We start from the raw sequence: 23,959 nt of genomic DNA on the forward strand, positions 1-23,959 counted from the left end.
TTTATTATAACTTCCCGGGTCTTTCTAAATCCGATTCTAGCGGATCGGGATACCGCGAGCGAGTGCGATACAACCCTTGCGACCCGAACCCAGATGCTCCTCCAGAAGTTCTTACTGAACCCTGTGCCGAAGAGCCAATTATGTGCGTTGCTTCTGAATGGAGCGAATTCGGCGAGTGCGATGCTGAGTGCGACGGATTTGGACAAATGACCAGAAGCAGAGAATGCGCTTGCCCAGAAGGAGCAGATGAGGATGATGAAGAATGCGGCTGTGGGTGAGTTTGAACCTGTTTTTCACTTTTTATTTTGTTGAATAGTGAACTGACCGAATGCAAATCTTGCCAAGGCAAGCCATGCAACTGCTGGGGCGAATGGGCTCCTTGGTCTCCATGTGACGGTCCATGTGGCGGTGGAGTTAGAACTCGAGAATCTCAAAACATTTGCGATGAAGGTGTCGAGCCAAAGATTGAGGAAGAAGAGTGCGAAGAAATCAGTAAGTTTCCATCATTTACGCATTAAATTCAGACGCTCTTTAGTTTGCACGCCTGGAGAATGGTCTGAATGGACTGAGTGCGATGCCGAGCCTGGCGAGTACGGTCAGAAATTCCGTGAGCGCGATTGCACTTGCCCACCTGGTGGCGACGAACTCAACCCCGATTGCGGCTGTGGAGATTTGAAAGAATGCTTGAGCTGCAAGGGTGAGTCACTTTGTGAATGGTCACCCTGGTCTGAGCCCAAAGCGCCATGCACTGCTACTTGTGGTGGCGGAACTCAACCACGTGATCGAACTTGCAACGAAAGACCAAAGTCATTCGAGTCGCCAGAGGCCCCTCGACGAACCTGTGAAAAAATCCCCGATATTGAAGAAGGCTGCCCTGGTGCTTTTACTGAACAGACTCCCTGCTCATTTGATGCTTGTCCTCCAAAATGCGAATTTGGAGAATGGAGCTGCTGGTCTGAATGCAGTGCTACTTGCGGCGGTGGAAAAATGTCACGTGAACGACCATGCAACTGTCCCGAAGGAGTTCCAGAATCTGAATGCGAAAACAATGGGCAGTGCGATGGCGAGCCTATCGAAGGTTAAATTGAAAAAAAATGTTTCACTCTTTATTTTTTTAATTCTAGAGCAAGATTGCAATACAGATGTCACTTGCCCTCCTGACTGTGAATTTGGCGACGACTGGGCCCCATGGGGTCCATGCACAACCACTTGCGGCCCTGGATCTCGTCAACGAGAGAAAGAATGTGACTGTAAGAGCTCAGACAGCTGCGACGGTTGCGAAGTACCCGAAGGATCCAATCCTGATGACTTCCTCGAGACTGGTGACTGCCCGAACGCTCCATGTACTTGCTGGGGAGACTGGGCTCCATGGAGCGAGTGCCCCAACAGTTGTGGAACTGACACTAGAACTCGAGAGCGACCTTGCATTTGCGAAGATGAGGACTGCAACGAAGAAGACAACATCGAGCAAGAACTCTGTCCTGGTGACTCTTGCATGTGGTCTTGCTGGTCCGAGTGGACCGAGTGTCTCGGCGGCGTGAACTCGTTGGAGGGACCTCCCTGTGGCGAGTCAACTAAGAAGAGAACTCGAACTTGCGACTGCCCACCTGGTGTCGATGAGTCCGAGTGCGGATGTGAAGGACCTTCGGAAGAAGAAGAACCTTGTGATCTTGGATCTTGCGAAGACCGTAAGTAAAACACTAGATAATATGCATGAGACCGAAATGAAATTGACTTTCATTTGCTCTTACTTACCATGACAATAGTCTGCTACACTCAATGGAGTCCGTGGTCGCCGTGCGGCGAGTGCGGCGGCCTTAGCACGCGCGAACGCGAATGCATGTGCGACGCCGAGTGGTGCCAGTTCACCACTACGGAGATGAACGAGTGCCCTGATTTTAAGTGCAAACCAGGCACGGGCTCACTTCACTTTATAAATAATAATGAACATATTATTTATAATCTCAAACATTCAAAAAGCCTCGTAAACAGGTCAGTGGTCTGACTGGTCACCTTGCACGGCCACGTGTGGTCCGCGGGCGATTATGACCAAAACCAGGGATTGCAATTGCCCCGAGGGCGCGAATCCCATCGCCTGCGGCTGTGACCAAGATCTGGTCAAAGAACGCAAATGCCCTAATGTTCCGGATGAATGTCCCCCAGGTGACATTTTTGACTGCATGTTTTCGTAATCCTTGTTGATTTCAATTAACAGTCCATTTCATTATAATAACAAAACGATAAAAAACTTGTGGTTGAAAGAAAATTGATAAATAAAACTTCTCAATTTTTATTCAACAACAATGAGTTTGTAAGTATAACCTTTAGAGTGCACCGACTGGTGCAACTGGTCTGAGTGCGAGTGCAAGACCGGTCAGCAAACTCGTGTTCGAGAATGCGATGAGAATGTCTGCCAAGGCCGTGAAGAAACACCAGAGTGCCAGGAACGCGAGGATCGAACTTGCCCAGATGGATCTTGCGACAAGCCCAACTGCGGATGGACTGAATGGTGTTCTTGGTCCGATTGCGATGTGACATGCGGTAGTGGTGGAACACGCGTCCGCACTAGAAACTGCGACTGCGAGGACGAGTGCAGCCAAGACGAGCGCGACGAGGGATGCCCAGGAGATGCCATTGAAGAGGAGCCTTGCGTCGAGGTAAAAAGACTACGACTAAAATGGCCTTTTTGACACATAAACTTAAGGTTCCTCCCTGCGATTTCGGTAAGTTCACAGAACGCGAAGAACTGCGCCGCAGTTGCCGCGGTGCTCACTGCGCACGCAGCCCCTAATAGTCTCGCCACCAGCTCCCTAACTCGTCGCTCACCAATAAAAAAAATCGCGTAAAAGCTAAATTAACCCAGCACCAGAACATGAATCAAAGATCAGAAATTTGAATTTCATTTTATGCACCGTCTGAATTTACCATCTCACTATCTCACTGTACTTCTATTAGTACGGATTATTCACACCGTCACTGTAAATATCTTCTAACAAATTAGGATTCATCAATTTTTGTAAAACTGCATGCTCTCGAAGCTCAAATCTCAAGAATTGAGCTTCACTATCATCTCATATCAGTATCTCATGTTTTACAATCATCACCCGAAGGATTTCATATCCTTATTCAAATTAATTCCTAACCAAAGAACAACCATCTGACGCCCCATAGTTTTCTCTAACCTGAGCTCATTTTCAGAAGGATCGGGTGGCAATCCGCCAGTCATCGGTGAGGGAACACCAAATCTCGGACCCACAGGAAGTGGTGACGGTAATTCGCCGCTACTTCGCTAATACTTTTCTTAGTCCAATAATTTTAATGCATGGCAACAAAAATAACTTATAATTTACCCAAAAATAGAGAGTAATATTGCTTATGCGTTTGAAAACTGGACAAAAGTCATGACTCATGCTCATATCATTTGAACTCATGATCATGAACTCACTAATATCAATAGATGAAGACGTGTATAAACTGTATTCTCAGACTCAGGTGTGGATTCTGAATGTGGAGAAGACGAAGATTGTAATGGCGACAGTGAGTGTACTGGACCTGATTGCTCTGGCACCACCAATTATGACGGCAATCCACCTCTAGGTACTACTAGCAATAATTTTTAACAGAAACAAACAAAAAATCTAAACAACTCAAAACTCAAAACTCAACTCCTAACAAAAGCATCATAAAACTGAAAAAACAACACGAAATAACGGCATGAATCAATCAACAACTGAAATCTACTGAAAACGACCATATCGCTACTGAAGAAAAGATCTTCAAAAGCAGCTAAATCGACCAACTAAACCAATAAACGAGAAAAATCCTTCTCAACTCACTTCTAAGAACCTGAGCCTGAGTGCGAAGAAACACTTGGCCCATGGTGCGATTGGTCCGATTGCATGGAGTACGAAGATGACAATCCTTACTTTGAAGGACAGTGCTTCCAGTCGAGATCGAGAGAATGCCTCTGTGGAGATTGCGCAGATGAGGAAGTCATTGAGACGGAACCCTGCCCTTGTCCAGATGATGATGCCCCTGAGTGTGAAAACGATGATTGTGCACCAGAAGGATCTGGAAGCGAACCGTGTCCAGATGACAATTGTCCTGAAGGCTCTGGAGAAGCTCCAGAAGAAGCCCCAGAAGACTGTGATGATGAAAAGGAAGCACCACCGGTTGATGAGTGTCCCGAGGGATCTCCATGCAATGATAAAGAAGAGTGTCCAGAAGGATCTCCTTGCGATGAAAATGATGAGTGTCCAGAGGGATCTCCGTGCGATGATGATGATGAAGCTCCGGAACTCCCATCAGGTGATGGCGGGGATGAAGAATGCGACGAAAACACTGGTTGTGATGAAGGCAGTGGAGCACCACCGATCATCGATCTTGATACAACCCCTCTTCCTCCACCAACTACAACTTCGGCTGAAGAAACTGAGCCTCCCTGTGACAACAACGATAATGGAGGCTGCTCGTGGAACGAATGGTGTGGTTGGTCAGAATGCGTCGGAGGTGGGCCACCTGATTGTTTCCGCGTAAGAGTTAGAACTTGCGATTGCCCAACGCCTTGCCCTGGAGAAGATATTGAGAAAGAGCCGTGTCCGTGCCCTGAATGCTCAAGTGATAATCCAGACAGGCCGCCTGATTGCGATGCTGACTGTACTCCGGGTCCAGCTACTGAAGTGACACCGGAAGACTTGACAACTCCTCAAATTCAAGAATACCTCTCCACTGTTCCACCAACCATGCTCACTACAGCTCCCCCAACCGACGATTTCGACGGATCAGGAGACTGTGATGATGATGATTGTACGATGGAGGGATCAAGTGATATTCCTTGCAGAGATTGCCCTGATTGCGAAGGCTGTGTGCCCAGCAGTGGAGATGGAAGTGACAACGAATGTCCATCAACTCCTTGGGCTGAGTGGACAGAGTGCTCTTGCGAGAATAACCAGCGAGAGCGTTTCCGAGGATGTGTTGAAGATGGACTCTGCACTTGCCCGGATATTGTTGAGAGCGAGCCGTGCCCAGAGGAGGAGTTGACTGAGTGTACTTTTAATAGAAATAATTTTTCTCACGTTCTTATTTGTTTTTCAGGCACTTGCGAGTTTGACGAATGGTGTCCTTGGAGCGAATGTACAAAACCATGCAATGGGGGAACAATGACAAGATCTAGAAATTGCCCTTGCGGTAATTGCGATGGAGACGCTTACGAAGTGCAAGATTGCAATACCCAGTGTTGTCGTAAGTTTGATGAGTTTTAATTCAATAGAGCAATAGAGAGCGATGCGCTTGTTAATTTTATTTTTCCATCAGTAACAGTGGCGCATTAAAAATACACAAAATTGCGAATTTTCTGTAAATTTATGGTTGTTTTTATTGAAATTGTCTCAATCAATATTTTAGCGGATCTTCCAGAAGCCCCCGAAGATGGTCGCTACTGTTCTTCTCGAATCAACTACAGAACAAAAGAACCAGCTGTCTGTTGTGATGAGCGAAATGACGACTGTACTTTTGACATGGGCGATGGGGTGAGATAACTTGAAAAAAAACTAATCTCAAAAAAAAAATTCTAGCGTAAGTGCTTCTGTGACAACTATTGCGCTCGTGAAGAGTCCGACTGTTGCCCCGACTATGCCGAGACCTGCCTAGATATACCACCAACAGCTCTTCCACCTCCTGTCTACACAACTCGCGAGCCATGTAGGAATTCGACAACGAGTGAATCTATGTGTGACACGAACGCTTGAGATATTGACTTCCTTTTTTAATCCTCCAGTTGCTCTCGATTTTGAGAGATTCTGACGGATTAAAATAGGATCACTTTTGTGTGCTTTTGTGTGATAACGACTTGAAATTTGCGGTAAGATAATTTACAATTACAAAAAGAAACCATTGATCCGTTTAACCCCGCAATTTTGAATGCATGACCTTGATTTTAACTATTTTGAAAACATTTTTCAAAATGTGTCTTCCATGATCTCAAACCATTTATAAATCCAAATCATTTTTAGCTCTTGACCTCGATTCCCCTACCGGCCCCTGTTACGATTCAACAGGCACGCGCATTGTGCCTATCTCTACTGAAACCCGCGAAAACTGCAACTCCTGCCGTTGCCGCTTGCAACCAGACGGTTCGCTCCGCTTCTCCTGCGATACCAACATCTGCCTCATCGATCCTGAACTGATTGCAACCGTCAACGCTGCTGACCGCCAAGACGCAACTTCTTGGACGGCTGGCAATTACTCTTTCTTTTGGGGAAAGACCTTGAACCATGGATATCGCAATTATCTTGGAACAGCGCCCCCAAGCGACTTTGCCGAAGCTTGCGAGACTCTCGAAGTTACCGAGCTTCCATCTTCTTTCGACTTTACTTCTCCAGCTGATCACGTGATCCCTCAAAACCTCCACCAAGAAGACTGCGGCGCATCATTTGCTTTCTCATTCTTCAATCTCGTGAATTTCAAACTCTTATCGACGAATCAGCGCGCTTTCCACGGCGATGTTCTCGAGGTCTTAAAATCTTGTGGAAATGGCTGCATTCCTGGTGATGTTCTCGACATTCATCATGCTGCCAAGACTGGTTTCTGGCCTGATTCCGACGGAAGCAACGTCTGCCCGATGTTCGATTCCTGTGTCCGAGTTTCGGGTGCAAAACGACTCGCCTGCGTTGACGACATCAAACGTGAGGTCCTCACCGTTGGCCCCGTCATTGCGTACTTGAACGTGTCCCGCGACTTCTTCGTCTACCAGGATGGAATCTACTCGCCAACAGTTCAAACACCCGCCACTCAAACTAATAGCCAACTCCACAGTGTGGTCCTCGTTGGCTGGGGCGAGGGATACTGGCTCGCGCGCAACTCCTGGGGTGACGACTCACGTGACAACGAGAGCGCCTGGGGCATGTGTCTCAACGATGGCGGGCGCGAGCGATGCGGCTTTGTCAAACTCGCCAGTGGCATCATCGATTCTAGTTACGTCGTGACAATTCCAGTGGATACAAGCGATTGCGATCACTCTGGAGAATACAACGAGTCGTAAAGAAACTCTTACAAATCAACAAAAAACAAGCTCTCCCTCAGTCTGGTAGACGATTCCGCCCTTCTGAAGTTCAAAAAACCCACAGCTGTGCGCGAGCGCGAATTGCGACAACCATAAAAATGCGAGCAAGGCGAATAAAAAAAATGCGAATGACCCTCTTTGCGAAAAATCAAGGAAGATAACATGGACGAAAATGGACATTTCTATCGCCGTTCTTTTTTTCCGAGCGACTAACATGTGTCTCAAAAACAGTTATTTTTTTCTGTCTAACCAATCAACTGATCCTCTTCTTTTCTGACCTCCAACCTTTACCATTTTTAACCTTACCAAGCGACCTCAACGCAGCGCCGAGGTCCCTTTGCGCCCCGTTTTTTTACCCCGAGCTATCTGCGAAAACTCGACTACTGTATATTCCTGTACAATTCGAATGAAAACCTAGACTGTTCAAAAGTTCTGCTTCTGTCCGCTTGACGGCGCCCGCGTGTCACCTGCATCTGCCAGCGATTACTGTACATTCTTTTTCTACTTTCCAAAATAGGTGACACGCAATGCGATAACCAAAACAAACAGCATAATACAAACTTAAACTTATCAAACTTATTGAAGTTATTGTCGTTTTTTATTATATAAGTTGAATGCAAGTTTATCTCCGATACGACTATTTTCTCGATATTTATGATTTTCGGATAATTCGGGCGGAATCAGCGAAGATTTTATCGATTTGTTTGACAATATCGGGAATCGTGGCCAGTTTAAAAAGTCATAATATCGCCGGTTAATTCTGAACAGAATGACGTAGGAACGCGATTTTAAAGAAAATCTTGCATTTTTCTCTTTAAAATTTCATTTTAGCAAAGGTAGCACTCTTGAAAGATAAAATATCTTCGTGAACGTGCGGGCTCGCTGCACAAATAATAATCATGGCCGGGATACGAAAAGTGGCGAGAAGCTGCATCTTTTACTTTTTCTGTTTTCCTGGCACGGGCTAGAATAAACACGATAAGCACCAAAAAGAGAGGCCGCCACTTATTTTTCGCCACTCAGAATAGTCGTTAGCTGGCTCACCTTGAAAACAAAACGTATTCAAAAATTTTTGAATGTCTGGTCATTTATGAAGTAGACATTCGTTTATCATCGCAAAAAAACAGTCAGAAAATCATCTGTTTTTGGCCGGTCAATGGGCGGCAATTTTGACGCGAGCAATACGCTTCTAAAATGTTTTGTAATTTCTGCATGCGACTTATTTTGGTTGAGGTTGTAATTGCGGGCGAAGGCAATGTCTGAGACAAATTCTTTCGGTCGCAGACGATCCATGTGGTCGGCTCAAGCGTTGTAACAACTCGCGCCCAAACCCTCTTTTTAGTAAAATGGAAAGTGCTTACAATTGGTTTTTGGAAAGATCTCTCTTTTTCCCAGAATTTAACCTTTCAAAAATTATCAAAAAAAATGTCTGACAAGTGCATCTCTAATTGTATTAGGCGCGAAATCTGTCGACGGGCGGCGCGAAATTCCGATTTCGAAAGGGTGAATCTAACCGCCGAACACGGATACCGCGGCGCCCCTTCTCCTCTTTTTGGAGATTTCGCACCGGAAGTGGCATTGACCACTCTTGGACAATGTCGGGCGGTTACAAAGTGTTAAAACACAAGTCTTTTAATCGATACACAGCGTGAGGGCTTTAGCAAACCACAGCATCGAGGGTGAAACTCGGTGTCATAAGGGAACATACTAAACCACTACTGTATGTCTCCGTCAAAAAAGACCCCTGAAATATTGGGGTCCCCAATTTGGGGGGGTGTCAGGAACCGACAAAAAATTTCGACAAAATTTGCGTGGGCGGCTAGTCCGCTGCTGATTGGCCGGTTAGCCGAATCCTGGCTTCTGATTGGTTGAAAATCTCCACGAAAAATTTGTCGAAATTTTGATGTCTATTCAGAATAGACTATTGAATAGTCACTATTCTCGGCATCTCCCCAATATTTCAGGGGTCTTTTTTGTCTCCCCAAATATTTTCCAGTTTGAAAAGGGCCCCGATATTTCCTTTTACAACTCGGTTTCGTCGACAAGAAGCTCAACTCTATAATTCCATCCCCTGACCATCTGGATGCTCTTTTTTTCCTTGTGTTGAATACCGCGTGTGTTGTGTACTGTGTTGTTGTTTACACTTTCTGTCCAAAAAATCTGCGCCCAAAGCTTATTAGCCGCACATTTAGGGAGAAATTAGCGCTGCACCTGAGGTTGATTTTTTGCGCTTCAGGAAACACTGCTTGAAAATGTTCCCAGACAAAATGAATGTCTTCTTTGATTGATGATTTGAGGCGATGCTGCATTGGGACATGTTTTTTGCTAATTGGTAATGGAATTTGTTGTAGAAGCGGTGCGTGTAAAGCACAAGTGCGAAAAATAAACTCGCGAAAGTGCAAATTGAATTTTTGATTTTGCATCAGGAGGCTGTTTTTAGAGGGCTCCGCCTGCTGCTCGCCGCCTAGTCCGATTAAAGTCCGCTCGGCGTCATGATGCAAGATTACGTCGTAAACCCAATTTGCACGATGCTCTTGCACTCATCGCCAAATGCACGCAGCACCTTTCTCAGACGATTGCTTCTAAATTCCCCTACTTGTTTGTTTTACCATCTAGTAGGGTCTCTCGAGTTTAGCAGGTTCGTCAAAGGAACCCCTCTCTAGTTATTGTGGCTCTCAAAAATTATCAATTGCTTATCGATAAAAAATAATTGAACAAGGAACCATCAAGATTTACATCGAATTATTTCAGTAAATAAAGTTTACATCTGTGGTCCCTAAACAGTTTCGAGGGTTTCAGAAACATACGGTTTTTCGATGATAAATGAATTTTATATTGACGCTTGCTTGGAGAAGATAGATTAGGGATTCAAATTGGATATCTATTGATTATCTATTAACTACCTGTTACTTGGACAAACTTATCAATAAACAGCTTTCTCAAAACTTAGAATTTGAAGAGCAATTGAGGTGTAAAATGCTCGAATCCAAACTTCCGGTCCTCTGATTCCAGAAATTGCACTGTATCAATAATTAACCCCCCTTTTTTCTCGCGTGGCTGAGCCCGGTCAATTGGAAAATTTCGAGCTGAGGAGAGAGCTGAGATTATTTTGTTAGTGATTAGGGACTTTGTCGGGGGACGAGAAGGAGCGGCGCCTTTCGATTGATCATTTTTAGGAGCGTGCGTGACTATTTCGCGCTCTTTTGGCTTTCCAAGCATCGGAAACCGCCGCGTAAGATGCAAATGCAAATGGAACATGCCTAAGTTGTCGAGTTATGTCTTTCTTGTGCTAATTAGGTGCGAATAGTTCTAGAATACAGACATTCGAGCATTATTGTTTCGACTCGATACACAAAAAAATCGTCCTGACAAAGAGCGAAAGAGAGCAAAATGGTTCGACACAGGAATGTTCAATAAAATCATCCCTTTTAGAAAAAAAAGTTTATTTCAAAGAACAAAAAAAGTTTGATGCGCGCTCCGCTGGAAGAACTCGAACGACTTGAGCGAAAATCTTCGTTCACAAAAGAAGGAGATCTTCTGCAGGAAAGGGTTGATGAACATTTCTTCTGATGATTTTATCGCAAGTTTTGACCTTTTTTGAGACATCAAGCGCCGAAAAAATTGATAGAAAGGATTACTACGTTGCTGTTGCTTTGGTTGGGCTCATCATTTCTTCCTGCATTCTTGGTACGATGCTTATTTTTGTTCTAGAGAAGGGACCATATCTGGCCTTGTCAATAGAATCGTCGAAATTGGACCCATGATCGTCGATATTTTTGATTGTCGGACAAAAATCTTCATTTTTGGGTCCAATTTTCACAATTTTTTAAATTTTTTTGACTCAATTTTTAGGTGTCATCGCATTTTACCTGAACTCCAGCGCCAAGTAAACTCTTCTATAAGCTGTCTCGCCCAAATTTTCCGATTTCGTCATATGTATTCCTTTTTTTGAGTCAGGAGGGACTCGTCTGCCCTGCTATCCGGCGGGTGACCAGAATGGCCGGACCAAGCGGGTGACAAGTCCGCCCTGGCCGGACTGCCCTTCTCCGCAGGGGACTGCGAGTCTCGGAGGGAAATTGCTAAGTGACCGTGCAAAATCCTGATCACAAGGGTGTTCCGATGATGGAGCTTATCTGCACTAGGTTCATTTTTCAGAGGATCAAGAGCATTTTTCTTCAAATATTTTCAGGAAAAAGGCTATTTATACAAAAACGAATATGAAAATTCCGAAAATCGAGGTTATAACTTCTGAAAATGAAAGTTTCTTCATGAAAACATGCATCAAAGAACATCCTCTTCTTATCTAATTATATAACAGCTGTCTTATGATCTTCTTTCCTGTTTGAATTTCCTTAAATGTTCTTCCAGCTGATCTTCTGACACTTATTCTTACCGTCATGGTGAAAACAAGTGAGCTGTACGCTATCTTTGTAAGCGCCCCTGACTGTAAAGATGAATCGTTTATTACTGGGATGTGGCAAAATCTCTGAGCCTGCTAAAGTAAATACCAATTGGCAAAGCTTTTTTGAGTTTCGAAAATATCTCACTCATTTCTTTTATTTTCTGGTTGAACGAGAAGGAGAGAACAATTAAATAGCTTTCCGTTAGGTGAAAACATAAACGAAGCATCTGTAATTACTCCGACAAAGTCAGAAGATCAGCTGGAAGAAAGTTAAAGGAAATTCAAACAGAAAAGAAGATCATAAGACAGCTGTTATATAATTAGATAAGAAGAGGATGTTCTTTGATGCATGTTTTCATGAAGAAACTTTCATTTTCAGAAGTTATAACCTCGATTTTCGGAATCTTCATATTCGTTTTTGTATAAATAGCCTTTTTCCTGAAAATTTTTGAAGAAAAATGCTCTTGATCCTCTGAAAAATGAACCTAATGCAGATAAGCTGCACTGTCGGAACACCCTTATGATCAAGATTTTGTAAGGTCACTTCGCAATTTCCCACCGAGACTCGCAGTCCCCTGCGGAGAAGGGCAGTCCGGCCAGGGCGGACTTGTCACCCGCTTGGTCCGGCCATTCTGGTCACCCGCCGGATAGCAGGGCAGACGAGTCCCTCTTACCCCCTTTTTTTTCTTTCACCTTGAATTCCGCAAATAAACACACGCACTCGAAAAAATGGTTAAAGATATGCTTTTATTGCAAGAATATGCATTCTGCATGAAAAGTGCCAGTTCACTTAAAATCACTTGGCCAGTCGACCTCTCCACTTCCGGAAGCACTTTTTCGAAGACATTTTAAATGTTTCTTCTCTTCTTTTTCTAAAGAGGGCTTTTTATGAAAGCATTACAGGGTCCGCTTTGGAGCGCGTTAATTGCAATTATTTGCACCACCAAGAGGGATAATCTCATTTTCAGAGTTGTCACAAAAATGAAGAATAATTTTGTCCTGATAATTGCCACGGCAAGTTCACCCACACGTTGGACATTTCCGCGGCCAATTGATTATTGACATTTTATAGAGACTCCGACTTCTGAAGCGGAAATAAAGGAAACTTTTCAATAATTTTATTTTCAAAAAAAAATTAAGGGTTTTTTAATGTTGATAAATTATCCTAAATAGCGTTTTGAAACTGATTTTTAACTGATAATATTCCTTAAAATTGTCCGTCTTTAGAACCCCCGATCGAGAATCACGAAAATGAGCTTCCTAGGAGAAGTTTTTCTCAAAAAACAATTTTAGATACACCCTTAACCCTAGCCGGCCAAAAATGATTTTTCTCGGGTACCGGTCAAGATACTCCATATTTGGCGCCAGGGATTTACCTGCAAATAAGACTATACAAATGATAAAGGTCAAATTATATGGTCTTGGGGAAATAGATTAAACCCTGCCTATCAAGATGCAATAGAAAAAAAACCGCTCCAGAATGAGTTTCTTAGAAATTATACGTTAAGTATTGTGAGGTACTTGGAAATCAGTAAAAACCTGCTTCATATTTGGAGTACCTTGACCGGCTAGGGTTAATTCTAATTTGAACTTTTAGATCAAACCCTCTGCAATCGTTTGCCTTATGATAATCTCTCGATATCAAATTTAAGGATATACAGGCCGTGAACGGTAAAGTTGCTGGGAGCAGGTTTTTTCGGATTTTTTATTGAGGTATACCCTTAATTTTTACAGGCTAAAATTAAGGCCCTTAGTTACGACCATTTCTTTTTTGAGAGCTTTGAGTCAATGAACTTGAGGAGGACAACCCCTTTAAATTTTATCAGTCGATATTTCTGATCTTGGTCAAAAAGACTTTTCCGTTAACTAGATTACTTTCTTTCTAAAACGCTCCTTCCTAAAGCCAATGTTTTCAGTGTAATCTAACTCATCCAGTTATGCTTCTTTTGGGTAACGTGTTGGATTTAATGCGGACAAGCAGCGCAACACTCCAAACGGTGTAGAAAACGGCGCGCTGTAGCGCTCTACGCTCTGATCAAGCGCGTAGCTTTAGATTTAGAGGTGGCGCTGTTTTCGGAAATTCGCTCTATACGGTCCCGAGACTTTTTGATATCGTCTATCAAAAGGAATTTCAGAGAAAAGAAGCTGCTATTCCGAGATTTACAAAGAAATTAACACAACGACTTTTCGATTTATTTTGAACAAGAGACTAATCCGAAGAAGATGGATCCGACCCACCTGATGCTCAACAGGTCGATCTTCAACCTCTACCCGAATCTAGCATCGAAGCTCACCGCTCAGCCGCTTCTTCCGGGAGCTCTTCCCTGGGCACATGGTTTTCCGCAGATTCCACAAACGACAGCAGTTCCAAAGATACCAGCTCGAGAGCTGAAGCAAGAGCATGATTCTTGCGGAGGATCGAGTGCGTCGAACGCATCCGACACGAATGGATCCGGGGATGAGGTACAGTAGTGGGGGAAAAAAGAGCGAAAATAAAGACAAAAAAGATTTTTGAATAAAATTTGTTGAGATAAGAAGTCTTAAAACTTTTATCTTCTATCGTTTTTCATCATAGATGGCCATTTGTCTAGCATTATCATCCTAGGTTGACGTAGATACCATCGACGATTCTGCCTCCGAAGTCACTCGCGTCTCCGCCAACAGCCTCAAATTCTCCATTGGCAACCTCCTCAAAGACGAAGCACCAAAAGCGCCAGCGAAAACGACTCAATTTTGGTCCCCAGTGCAGCAAATCCACGCCAATTTCCCGTCGATATTTCATCATCAACGAGAAAATTCCCCTCATCCTCATCATCTTTCGTCCCCAAATCACAATCAGCATCAACATGGTCTTCCAGCTTGTTTTCAGAAAATTAAACAAGAGGTTAGATTGTCAAAAATTAAGGCTTGTAGCGCTCGAATCGAAAATGATTGACTAAATATGAATTTTTTTAATTGAAATCTTTGCTTGTTGAAAATTTGCTGAAGTGAGCAAAATTACATAATAAATTTTTCAAAATTCTCCAAAAGCTGGATCTCGCTGGCATATTATGACTATCAACAGTGGAGCATGTTACGCGGTGTGGTGAACAACACTCAACGGAGTTTAGAACGGAAATTCGTTTTTGTCCAAAATAGTGCAACTTTCGAATAGAGCGTTGTTTCTAAACCCGTCTTATTGAAATAATGTCTACCCCGTAAATTGGGCGAACTGTTTTGTTTTCCAAGATTTATTAATTGTTAAAGAAAAGTAGGATTTCACTGGAATTATTAACGATGTCGACAAAGTTTAGGCAACTCTCGAACATCGAAAGACAAATGTTCAATAAAAATGTCTTGAAATTCATCCCCCGTTTTTCAGGAATCGACCCAAGTCCAGAGCGACCTAGCCAATTATTCCTGCGACTTGTGCGGCAAAACATTCAAGCATGTGAGGATGCTCAATCGTCATCGTCGCAACCACTCGCCGTTCAAAAAATACAAGTGCAACTTTTGCGGCAAAGGTTTCAACGATTCCTTCGATCTGAAACGCCACGTCCGAACTCATACTGGTATCGTATCACCTCAAAAACCCCTTGTTTTGTCAATCATTCGCCAAGTTAACTGATTTTCTAGGAGTAAAGCCCTACAAGTGTACCGAATGCGACAAGAGTTTCACGCAACGATGTTCCTTGGAAAGCCACCAGGATAAAATTCATGGCATAAAGCCCAAACTCGCCTACAAACAACGAAGAGACAAGATTTACGTTTGCGAAGAATGTGGATTTTCGACAGGAGATGTTCGGTTAGTCCTTTTTTTTATACCAAAACGCCTTTTTGATGAGTTTTTCCTCGAGAAATCTTCAACTCAAATAATCAACCGACCCTTAAAAATGTCAATTTTAGTGAGCACTACTCACACGCCCGCGAATGCAGCCACAAACTCGAGCGAAAAATGTCAGCAAGTTCCTCATCAACCAGTTCGATCGTCGACTCCCCCGTTTCTCTGCCGATGAAACTAGCATCAGCATTTTGACGAACTTTCAATCGACTCGATTGCATTTATCCTGAGCTGTTAACGTTGTTACTTGTCACTTCCTTGTACATTCACTTTTTTCTTTCTATTTTTTGTCTATATAAATCAACATTATTAAAAAATTAAGAAAATGAGATTAATTTTTTTTTTTTGAATTTTTATTGATATGAAAGTTTTTACAATCAAATTTGTACATGAATATTTTGAACAAAAAGAGCTTCATCTTGAGTTTTGATGGTTTCTGATGCTTCTCTGGCTCAATTTTCTTTGAAGAGATGCTCGTTTCGCCCGTTGCATGACTTCCAGAAATTCCTTCTTTTCGCTTCTCTCTTCGATTTCTTTCCCAAAGTTGAACTCAAAGTCGGCCGACTCGAATCCTGATGAATTGAGGCTCTCTTCGCTGCTTGCTGAATGAAGTTGGTTGACGAGAAATCGGCGGATGGCTTGAGGAGTCGACATTTTCGACGATTTGCTGGACGATTTTTGCTTCTTGGACGACGATTTGAGGCCGAAACAAGCGAACATTTTTGAGTGTTTTTGTTTGTCTGTTGAAACTGACTGTATGAAGAGTTCTGCGAAGGCAGGCTATTTATCGGATCGGACAGGAGCGCCACCGGGGAGTGGCAAATGTGGCAAGCATGATTCCAGCTGGGATGAAAGCGATAAGATCAGAGGGAGGAGATCCGGATCTCGAGGGTGTGCAGCAGGCCAAATGGCGACCTAGTTGCACACAGACTAATCAGAACTAACACGACACACGCGGCCTAGATTTTATGATGACTTTGGACCACTTCAAAGCGTTTCTCACACGTGTTCCGCCTCACTATTTTGTTTTTTTTTTTGCCATTTTGAAATGCAAAAATCAAAAATTAAAGGATTTATAGGATACCGAGCTCCGAAAAGCGATCTTTAAAACGGTTCTTGCCCGTTGATAATTTCATTAATTATTTCGACACTTTTCATTTTTCTCAAACACTGGCGCATTAATTTCATTAACTTAATGACTCTGGAAAAATAATCTGCTATCCAGAAATTACCCCGCTAATCTGGAGTCTATCTAATAATTGAATTAAGTACCCACTGCGTACCGACAAGCATCAAGTGTTTATCCTTCGACTGTTATTGGTTGGTCGTAGAAAGCTGTTGCCGTGTCTTGCGGTAAATTAGAGCAGCGAGTTATGAAACATTAACATTGTAAAACATTGCTCTAAACATTTTACCATCCGCCGAGCGGGACCGCTCTAAACCAACCCAACATGCCAAGACTCATTCCGCCATTCCAAGCCACATTCAAGCCGCCACTTTTTAATTGCAATTTGATAGAACACGCGTTTCTCTATGCACCTTTGTTTTTCCTGTCAGTTTGACTTTATGATAAGTGGAAATTGGAGATTATTATTGTTGCTTATGATAATTGTAAAGCCGCTTTTACTGAAAATAGGCTACTAAAAGGGAGTTGGAGTTGTAATTCAATGGGTCCGTGTTTACTTATAAATAGACCCAAATTATCAAGCAATTTTCTTTCACGAGGTTTTCCTCAGAAATAACGAAGGATGTCTATTGATAAATTATGCTTTGCTTTAGTTGTTTATTTTTTCTAGACGCGCTCTTAAATCTAGAGTAGGGTCCGGCATGTGGTTTTGGGTGGTCAACTTGAAGCGGTCATATATATACCCACGTGATCCCCATGATCTGTGGATTCTAAAAATGTATGACTCATCACCATACGAGTTGGGAATAGGATTCTAGAGCCGTTTAAAGTTCCAAAAAATGAAATTTTTAGTTTTTTCTTTTTGTTAAAAATGAATGCCCAATGGGGTTTTAAGGCACGCACATTTCAAAAAATATTGTCTCAAAAGCCCCCTCCCCTGGCTTTAAATTTAATTTGGGCTTGACGGCCCGAAGGGCCGTTTCCCCCCCTCCCCTGGCTTTAAATTTAATTTGGGCTTGACGGCCCGAAGGGCCGTTTCCCCCCCTCCCCTGGCTTTAAATTTAATTTGGGCTTGACGGCCCGAAGGGCCGTTTCCCCTCCCCTGGCTTTAAATTTAATTTGGGCTTGACGGCCCGAAGGGCCGTTTCCCCCTCCCCTGGCTTTAAATTTAATTTGTGCTTGACGGCCCGAAGGGCCGTTTCCCCCCCCTGGCTTTAAATTTAATTTGGGCTTGACGGCCCGAAGGGCCGTTTCCCCTCCCCTGGCTTTAAATTTAATTTGGGCTTGACGGCCCGAAGGGCCGTTTCCCCCCCCTGGCTTTAAATTTAATTTGGGCTTGACGGCCCGAAGGGCCGTTTCCCCCCCTGGCTTTAAATTTAATTTGGGCTTGACGGCCCGAAGGGCCGTTTCCCCTCCCCTGGCTTTAAATTTAATTTGGGCTTGACGGCCCGAAGGGCCGTTTCCCCTCCCTGGCTTTAAATTTAATTTGGGCTTGACGGCCCGAAGGGCCGTTTCCCCTCCCCTGGCTTTAAATTTAATTTGGGCTTGACGGCCCGAAGGGCCGTTTCCCCTCCCCTGGCTTTAAATTTAATTTGGGCTTGACGGCCCGAAGGGCCGTTTCCCCTCCCCTGGCTTTAAATTTAATTTGGGCTTGACGGCCCGAAGGGCCGTTTCCCCCCCCTGGCTTTAAATTTAATTTGGGCTTGACGGCCCGAAGGGCCGTTTCCCCCCCCCTGGCTTTAAATTTAATTTGGGCTTGACGGCCCGAAGGGCCGTTTCCCCTCCCTGGCTTTAAATTTAATTTGGGCTTGACGGCCCGAAGGGCCGTTTCCCCCCCTCCCCTGGCTTTAAATTTAATTTGGGCTTGACGGCCCGAAGGGCCGTTTCCCCCCCTCCCCTGGCTTTAAATTTAATTTGGGCTTGACGGCCCGAAGGGCCGTTTCCCCCCCTCCCCTGGCTTTAAATTTAATTTGTGCTTGATATAGGCAGGAAAGTCTCACCTTTCAAAATAGGAAGGTACAAGACTGAGTTGATCAATTTCAGTTTTGTCCCCAACCCCACCCTCACCCATCATTTATTTAATTTAAATTGTTCCTTTTTAAATTATTATTATGGTTCGTTTTCAATTGAAGATCTTTTTTTCTTTATTTGGGATAAAATATTTGGGATAAGACTGGCCCTTCAGAAACCCAGAATGCCAATATTTAAAAAATGGAGTTGATTATTAAAAAAGATTTTTAGTATTGCACCACCAAGTTTGCACCAAAACACCAAAATAATATGCATCACTTATTTTTATTTTTAAGTTAATTTAATTTTGTTTTTAATTAAGGTTACTTATATTATGAATTCGAAGTTCATATGTTTTAAGTAAGAGCACCACCAAAAATGCATTATTACACCATAAAATCCGGTTTTTGGAAGATTTTTTCTTGAAGAAGGATTCAAGACTGAAGTAATCTGAGGTCATTGAATTAAAGAGTAAACGCTTTCTAAGCAAGTATCTTCAAGCAAAAGTCCTCCGGAGGACTTTCCCAAGGCTGAAATATCGTATTTCAACCTCGAAAACCTTAAATATCTTACGATTCCCAACTCGGCAAAGAGTGATTGACACTTCTATCTGTAGATAAGCGTCTGCGCTATTATAATCAAGTAAGTTTTTCGCTTCAAGTTGAGGTTTACTGCATTAAATTCTTGATTTATACTTATGGAAAGGTGAAATTTTGGCGTTTCTTGAACTTTGACTTGGAAATTTTCCAAGAAAAAACTGATGAAATTCCATCAAAGACCCCTATAAATGAAGCTCAGAGTCTATTCTTCAGGTTTAATAATCAAGCAATCAAAAAATTTGACCACAGTAAAATTTTTCTTAATAAAAACAATGATAACCCAAAATAACTCTTAAAAATCCTAAAAATTGCCTGTAAATTTTTTCTTGTTGGGTTTCAAGCTTCACTGTAATGGAATAAAATATGTTTTTTGACCTAGGGAATTCGATAAAAGTGAAATGGGCTTATAAAAAAATCTGACCCTGATCCATGCCGGACCCTAATCTAGAGCGTTGTGATGTTTCTTTTCTGGAGCGAAGTTCGTCTGTTCGAGCCGGCAAAAATTTTTTCTAGAAGCGTTGCTTTGCAAAGCTCCTTCCTTCATTACGAAAAATAAATCGAAAAAAATGAGCTCACGTGACTACAGAGAAAATCCCCAAGATTTTGGAAGGTCATTTAGTAATAATGGTAAGTTCTTTGTTCATTTTCCGATATAAATTATTCCGCTAAAATTTGCCGATAGAAAATGGAAATTAAAATTAATAAACCCTTGATTTTAGGTGGCAAAATCCTCAAGCCCAAACGACTTCGGCGTCTGAGTTCGTCGACAATCTCGTCAAGAATGAGTGAAGATGAATTTAGAGCACAACTGGTCGGCGCATATCGAATTAACCGACAAGATTCTTCCGTCAAAACCCACATTGATGCACATGAGCAAAACCGAGTCTACTCTGAAAGAATAGAAGAAGAAGCCTCTGATTCGTCGGAATCGTCAGCATCACCGAGTCCTCTTCCGATTTCTCCAGAAAAAGTGGCTAGCACGAGGCTGATTTGCCCTCCGAACGATGAAAATCGACAAGAAGCGGCCCCTGGTCAACTTGGATTCGACAACTTCTCTTCTGACAATGTTGACGACGATATTCCTGTCTTCGAATCTGCTCGAACCTTCACTCAAGCTTCAAACGACTCTGCCTTCGTCTTGCCAAATCCACCAGCTTCGCATCCGGGCTTCTCAAGTCCCGATCCGATACCGTCGAGCAGTAATGAAGAAATACCAAGCACGGGCACAAGTAATGACGAAGTAGAGTTGAGGAAAGTCCCGTCCAGAAATCGTGGTCGGAAAACTACTAGGACGTTTCAATCCACTCAGGGCAGCGAGATTCCTCTTCCCAAACAGGTTAAAATTGCAATCAACAACGAGAACGAACAAAATCAGAATCAGCCGATTACGAATTTTTCGAAGAAAAAGGCTCCCTTCACCTTCCGAAAAACGCAGTCAGAGACAACTTCGACATCAACAGACTCAGCTGATCGACCGAAAACTGCACCCAAGGTCATCAGAACAAATTTCATCCGAAATTACGACAGCACAGCGTCCGAAAGCGAGAACAGCAGAATTGGAATTGTCAAGCTTCACGGTAAAAATTGGCACGGAAACGAATGGTCAAGCGAAGTTCTTCAAGAAGAAGGAACTTGGGTCGAATGTGTTGATTGCAAAAAGTGGCGATACTTACCAAATGTTCAAGGTAAATAAAAGTTTTAAAAGATAGGCTCTCATCAATTCATAGACCCTGCACTGCTACCGGAAGACTGGATTTGCAAAATGAATCCAAATGAAGAATTCAACGACTGCTCGAAAGCTGAATATGAGCCTGCGCAACCGGTAAGCAATCAGCAAAGTCGAAATTCCTCAGAGACAAATTTGTTAAGGGTGCCTTCAAATACTGGGTTTACTATGATTGGCGATGCACAATCGGCTCCGTCGTCTGGATTGGAGTCAACTCGCAACGACTGCCATGGCCAGCCATAGGTTCTTGGTTTGAAATTTACTTTTATGCCGAAAATTTACGCATATTTATTTCAAACCATGGAAGTTGAAGTTGAACCAGCAATAGGCGAATTCATGAAGAAAAATAAACACTTTGACAGGTAGCTTAAATTCCAAACAACTGATGTGAGTGACATGAAGTCCTCAATCGGTCTCCCGTTGAGCTTAGATAGATAATGCCTATTTCACGAAAATTTTAAGCATTCACGTGACGATGATGCCAACTGAGCTGGGGAAGTTCCAACGACCAGTTACGAAATGGGTTCCTCTGCATCAAGTTACACCCTTCAACGATTACGGGCCAGAAGATGCAAAGAGTGTCTTACTGAAGCAGCCAAGCAAAGATCGCACTAAGGTAAGTTGACTTGATTTTCTCTTGCAAAATGTAATTTTAGTGGCGGGCTGCATTTTTATTCGCCAAGCACGCTAGCATGCAAGAAAATTCAACGAAGCGCTTGGAAAACTACGGCCTAGAGTTTCAGATCCAAAGGTGGTCCGAACATGAAGCTCAGCCGGGAAAGCAGATCGACTACGAGTCCAACGAGACCGTCATCGCAAGACTGGAGTTTTCGCTCAAAAAGATGAAGCATAAGGCGTAAAGAAACGCTTTATTTCACTGTTTTTTTTTAAGTTTTTTATTTTTCATTTTGCCACAATAAAGAAAAAACACGAGAAAGATAAACTCTGTTTCATATTTATTGGAGGTCGCAATATTATATTAAAATTGAATTATTTGGAATCAGAGGCGAATTTCAATAGTTGCATTTTCAGCAAGATCAGGATCGAGCACTCGGGGCTGAGCTTCTGTAAGGATCTTCTGAAAACAATGAAATGAAAAATCAAAGTTGAAAGATGAAAAACTGACCTTCGTATTCAAGAGAGTAGCCAGAAGGATTCGATGCTCGTTCGCTCGAATAATCTTCGTAATCTTCATCGTCGTAATCTTCGTCATCGTCGACTCTGTCGCCAGAGGATTCTTCATCACCGGAAGCTTCTTCGAACAGATGAGCACACGCTTCCCGGCAGTCAATCACTTTTTCTTTCGACATGTTTTCACAACCAACGCCGAACGCTTCGAGGTAGATAGTTTGCAGCGGCTCGAACGGAAGAGCACAAGAGCAGAGTTCCTCTTCGTTGCCGAATTCGTAGGTGCATTCGACTGGCTCAAGCTGAGAATGAGTTTTACTCTCTTCGTTAATTTATGATTGATTTTTTACCTCGGGCTCAATAACTTGAGGTTCGAAGATATTCTCATCAGGCTCAGCTTCAGTTTCTTCAACCGGGAGGAAATTAATCGGTGGCGACTCGGTTTGATCTTCGCTTTTGTTGCTGTCCGACGAATCAGAGTACTCTGGTTCGATGGAAATCACTTGCTTTTTGGTAGTTGTTGTTGTCTCGGGCTTTTTAGTTGGAGGAATGGGTGCGTAAGCCTCGGTTGGTTCCGGCTCGTATCGGTCAACTGCTGGTTCGTCGAAATCGGCTTCTTTACTGTTGACGCTTTCCATTCGGATGACGTCGGTGATGGTATTCAAGCTCTTCGAGTAGACATTGCTCACTGAAAGATAAAACTGTAGGAAAGGCTCTTGGGGAAGAAGTTACCTTCTCTTCCAAGAACGAGCTTTCCATCGACAACATCGCCGAAGAGAATTTTCGTCTGGTCCTGACGAAAGTAGCGATGGAGGTTTGAAGCATCGAGAGCATCGACAACGTCAGTTTCGAAGCGGTCAATGTTCTCCGTTTTCTTGATTTTGTCTACCAGACTCGCGCCTTAAAAGATATGTTTCAAGAACAAACAAAGAAGATGATTCTCTTTGTTGACTACAGGACGGATTAAGTTCATATGATTTATAGCGCGTTGGATGCGGCGCCTGTCAGATCAAAAAATGAACAATAAAAACGGCTTTGTTAAAGAGAATTGTGAATAGAAGTACCTTTGTAGACGTGCCAGGCGGCGAGTTTTCGACATTGGCCTTGCGAAAACGTGAGACAGGTGCCGGTGAGCACTATCGGATTTGATTTGGTCGACTCTACTACGGTCTGGCAAAGAGTCCTGAAGGTGAAAAGGTTAACGGCTTGGTTGAAATGATTTTTGAATAGGTCAAAAAGGCCGACTGATGAATCACAAAAGTGAATGGCTTGACTCTAGTCAATGTCAAATTCTTGCTTTCTTGAAAACTTTGGGGATAAGATCTTCATCTTCGTCCTTGCTTGAAATGATTTTTTGTCGATAGAAACTTAGAATTTAGTGGAAATGCTGAAATTCCGTCACTTCTTGAAATAAATAATAAATAAAAAATGATTAATTTCACATCCAAGCCGAGAATTCCGGTAAAATTCATAATTTATAAAGTTTTTTTTAAATTTATGGTTTCTCTTAAAAATCGAATTTACCCAGCAAAGAGCGCGAAAAGTATCTTCATCGTGGTTCTTCTCCTCTTCTTATTATCTTTATTCTTCAAAGCTCTTTTCCGATGATGTTTTCTCTAATTCCGGGGCTCTAGTTGCGGAGCTGGCGCGAGAGCGATTGATCGTAAATGAGCACGAAGCTACTTCAAACCTGCATCGACTCTAAAAAATGTTAACGAGCGCGAGAAACTCTTTTATGATTTCTCTGATCAAAGCAGTCAAAAAGCAGGAATGCTCGAATGTCAGAAGCTATTTGGATAAATCAGCTGATTCCTCGGAGGTTATTTCCTCTTGTCTTTCATCTCTTCCGGTTGAGTGAGCACGAACGGGCTTCCGGCACGAAATTTCGCCGCCTTGTACTGTGTTGTAATTGAGATTCGCCTGGCATGGCGAGTATTAAATTCTAATGCGCTAATTGAGAGACTGATTTGGGAAAATCCCTCTTTTTGGCGCCACGCCGGAAAATTGAGTCAAGAAAAAGGAAAAATCCTACTTTTGAAATCTTGCTGTTTTAAGTTGCATAGTTGATTGGAATTCTCTGAATTTTGG

The 23,959-nt window shown here is 42.9% G+C and overlaps 4 protein-coding genes across 4 annotated transcripts; 3 read left to right on the forward strand and 1 right to left on the reverse strand.

The window, feature by feature from the left end:
* Positions 1-14: 14 nt before the first annotated feature.
* Positions 15-7,639, forward strand: LOC145699544 (uncharacterized). The gene is made up of 13 exons (XM_081776810.1): positions 15-274; positions 317-492; positions 536-1,078; positions 1,125-1,688; positions 2,329-2,657; positions 2,705-2,723; positions 3,199-3,270; positions 3,487-3,597; positions 3,844-5,046; positions 5,095-5,241; positions 5,404-5,528; positions 5,574-5,700; positions 6,012-7,639. Exons 1-13 carry the CDS (start codon positions 141-143, stop codon positions 7,037-7,039), a joined length of 4,578 nt encoding a protein of 1,525 aa, XP_081632936.1. The 5' UTR covers positions 15-140; the 3' UTR covers positions 7,040-7,639.
* A 5,958-nt stretch (positions 7,640-13,597) lies between these two features.
* LOC145699564 (uncharacterized) lies at positions 13,598-15,582 on the forward strand. Its single transcript, XM_081776836.1, has 5 exons — positions 13,598-13,925; positions 14,068-14,346; positions 14,824-15,013; positions 15,078-15,246; positions 15,348-15,582. Exons 1-5 carry the CDS (start codon positions 13,686-13,688, stop codon positions 15,475-15,477), a joined length of 1,008 nt encoding a protein of 335 aa, XP_081632962.1. The 5' UTR covers positions 13,598-13,685; the 3' UTR covers positions 15,478-15,582.
* A 4,006-nt stretch (positions 15,583-19,588) lies between these two features.
* Positions 19,589-21,662, forward strand: LOC145699549 (uncharacterized). Its single transcript, XM_081776816.1, has 7 exons — positions 19,589-19,644; positions 19,737-20,702; positions 20,745-20,839; positions 20,887-20,986; positions 21,051-21,105; positions 21,206-21,359; positions 21,400-21,662. The coding sequence occupies exons 2-7, from the start codon at positions 19,799-19,801 to the stop codon at positions 21,601-21,603; spliced, it is 1,512 nt and encodes a 503-aa protein (XP_081632942.1). The 5' UTR covers positions 19,589-19,644; positions 19,737-19,798; the 3' UTR covers positions 21,604-21,662.
* Positions 21,663-21,685: 23 nt separating this feature from the next.
* On the reverse strand, positions 21,686-23,606 carry LOC145699565 (uncharacterized). The gene is made up of 6 exons (XM_081776837.1): positions 23,396-23,606; positions 22,936-23,054; positions 22,604-22,771; positions 22,222-22,559; positions 21,870-22,173; positions 21,686-21,821 (listed from the first exon to the last, which is right to left on the reverse strand). The coding sequence occupies exons 1-6, from the start codon at positions 23,422-23,424 to the stop codon at positions 21,781-21,783; spliced, it is 999 nt and encodes a 332-aa protein (XP_081632963.1). The 5' UTR covers positions 23,425-23,606; the 3' UTR covers positions 21,686-21,780.
* Positions 23,607-23,959: the final 353 nt, after the last annotated feature.

This window comes from Oikopleura dioica, chromosome 2 (assembly GCF_907165135.1).
Source record: "Oikopleura dioica chromosome 2, OKI2018_I68_1.0, whole genome shotgun sequence".
NCBI classification, from domain to species: Eukaryota; Metazoa; Chordata; class Appendicularia; order Copelata; family Oikopleuridae; genus Oikopleura; species Oikopleura dioica.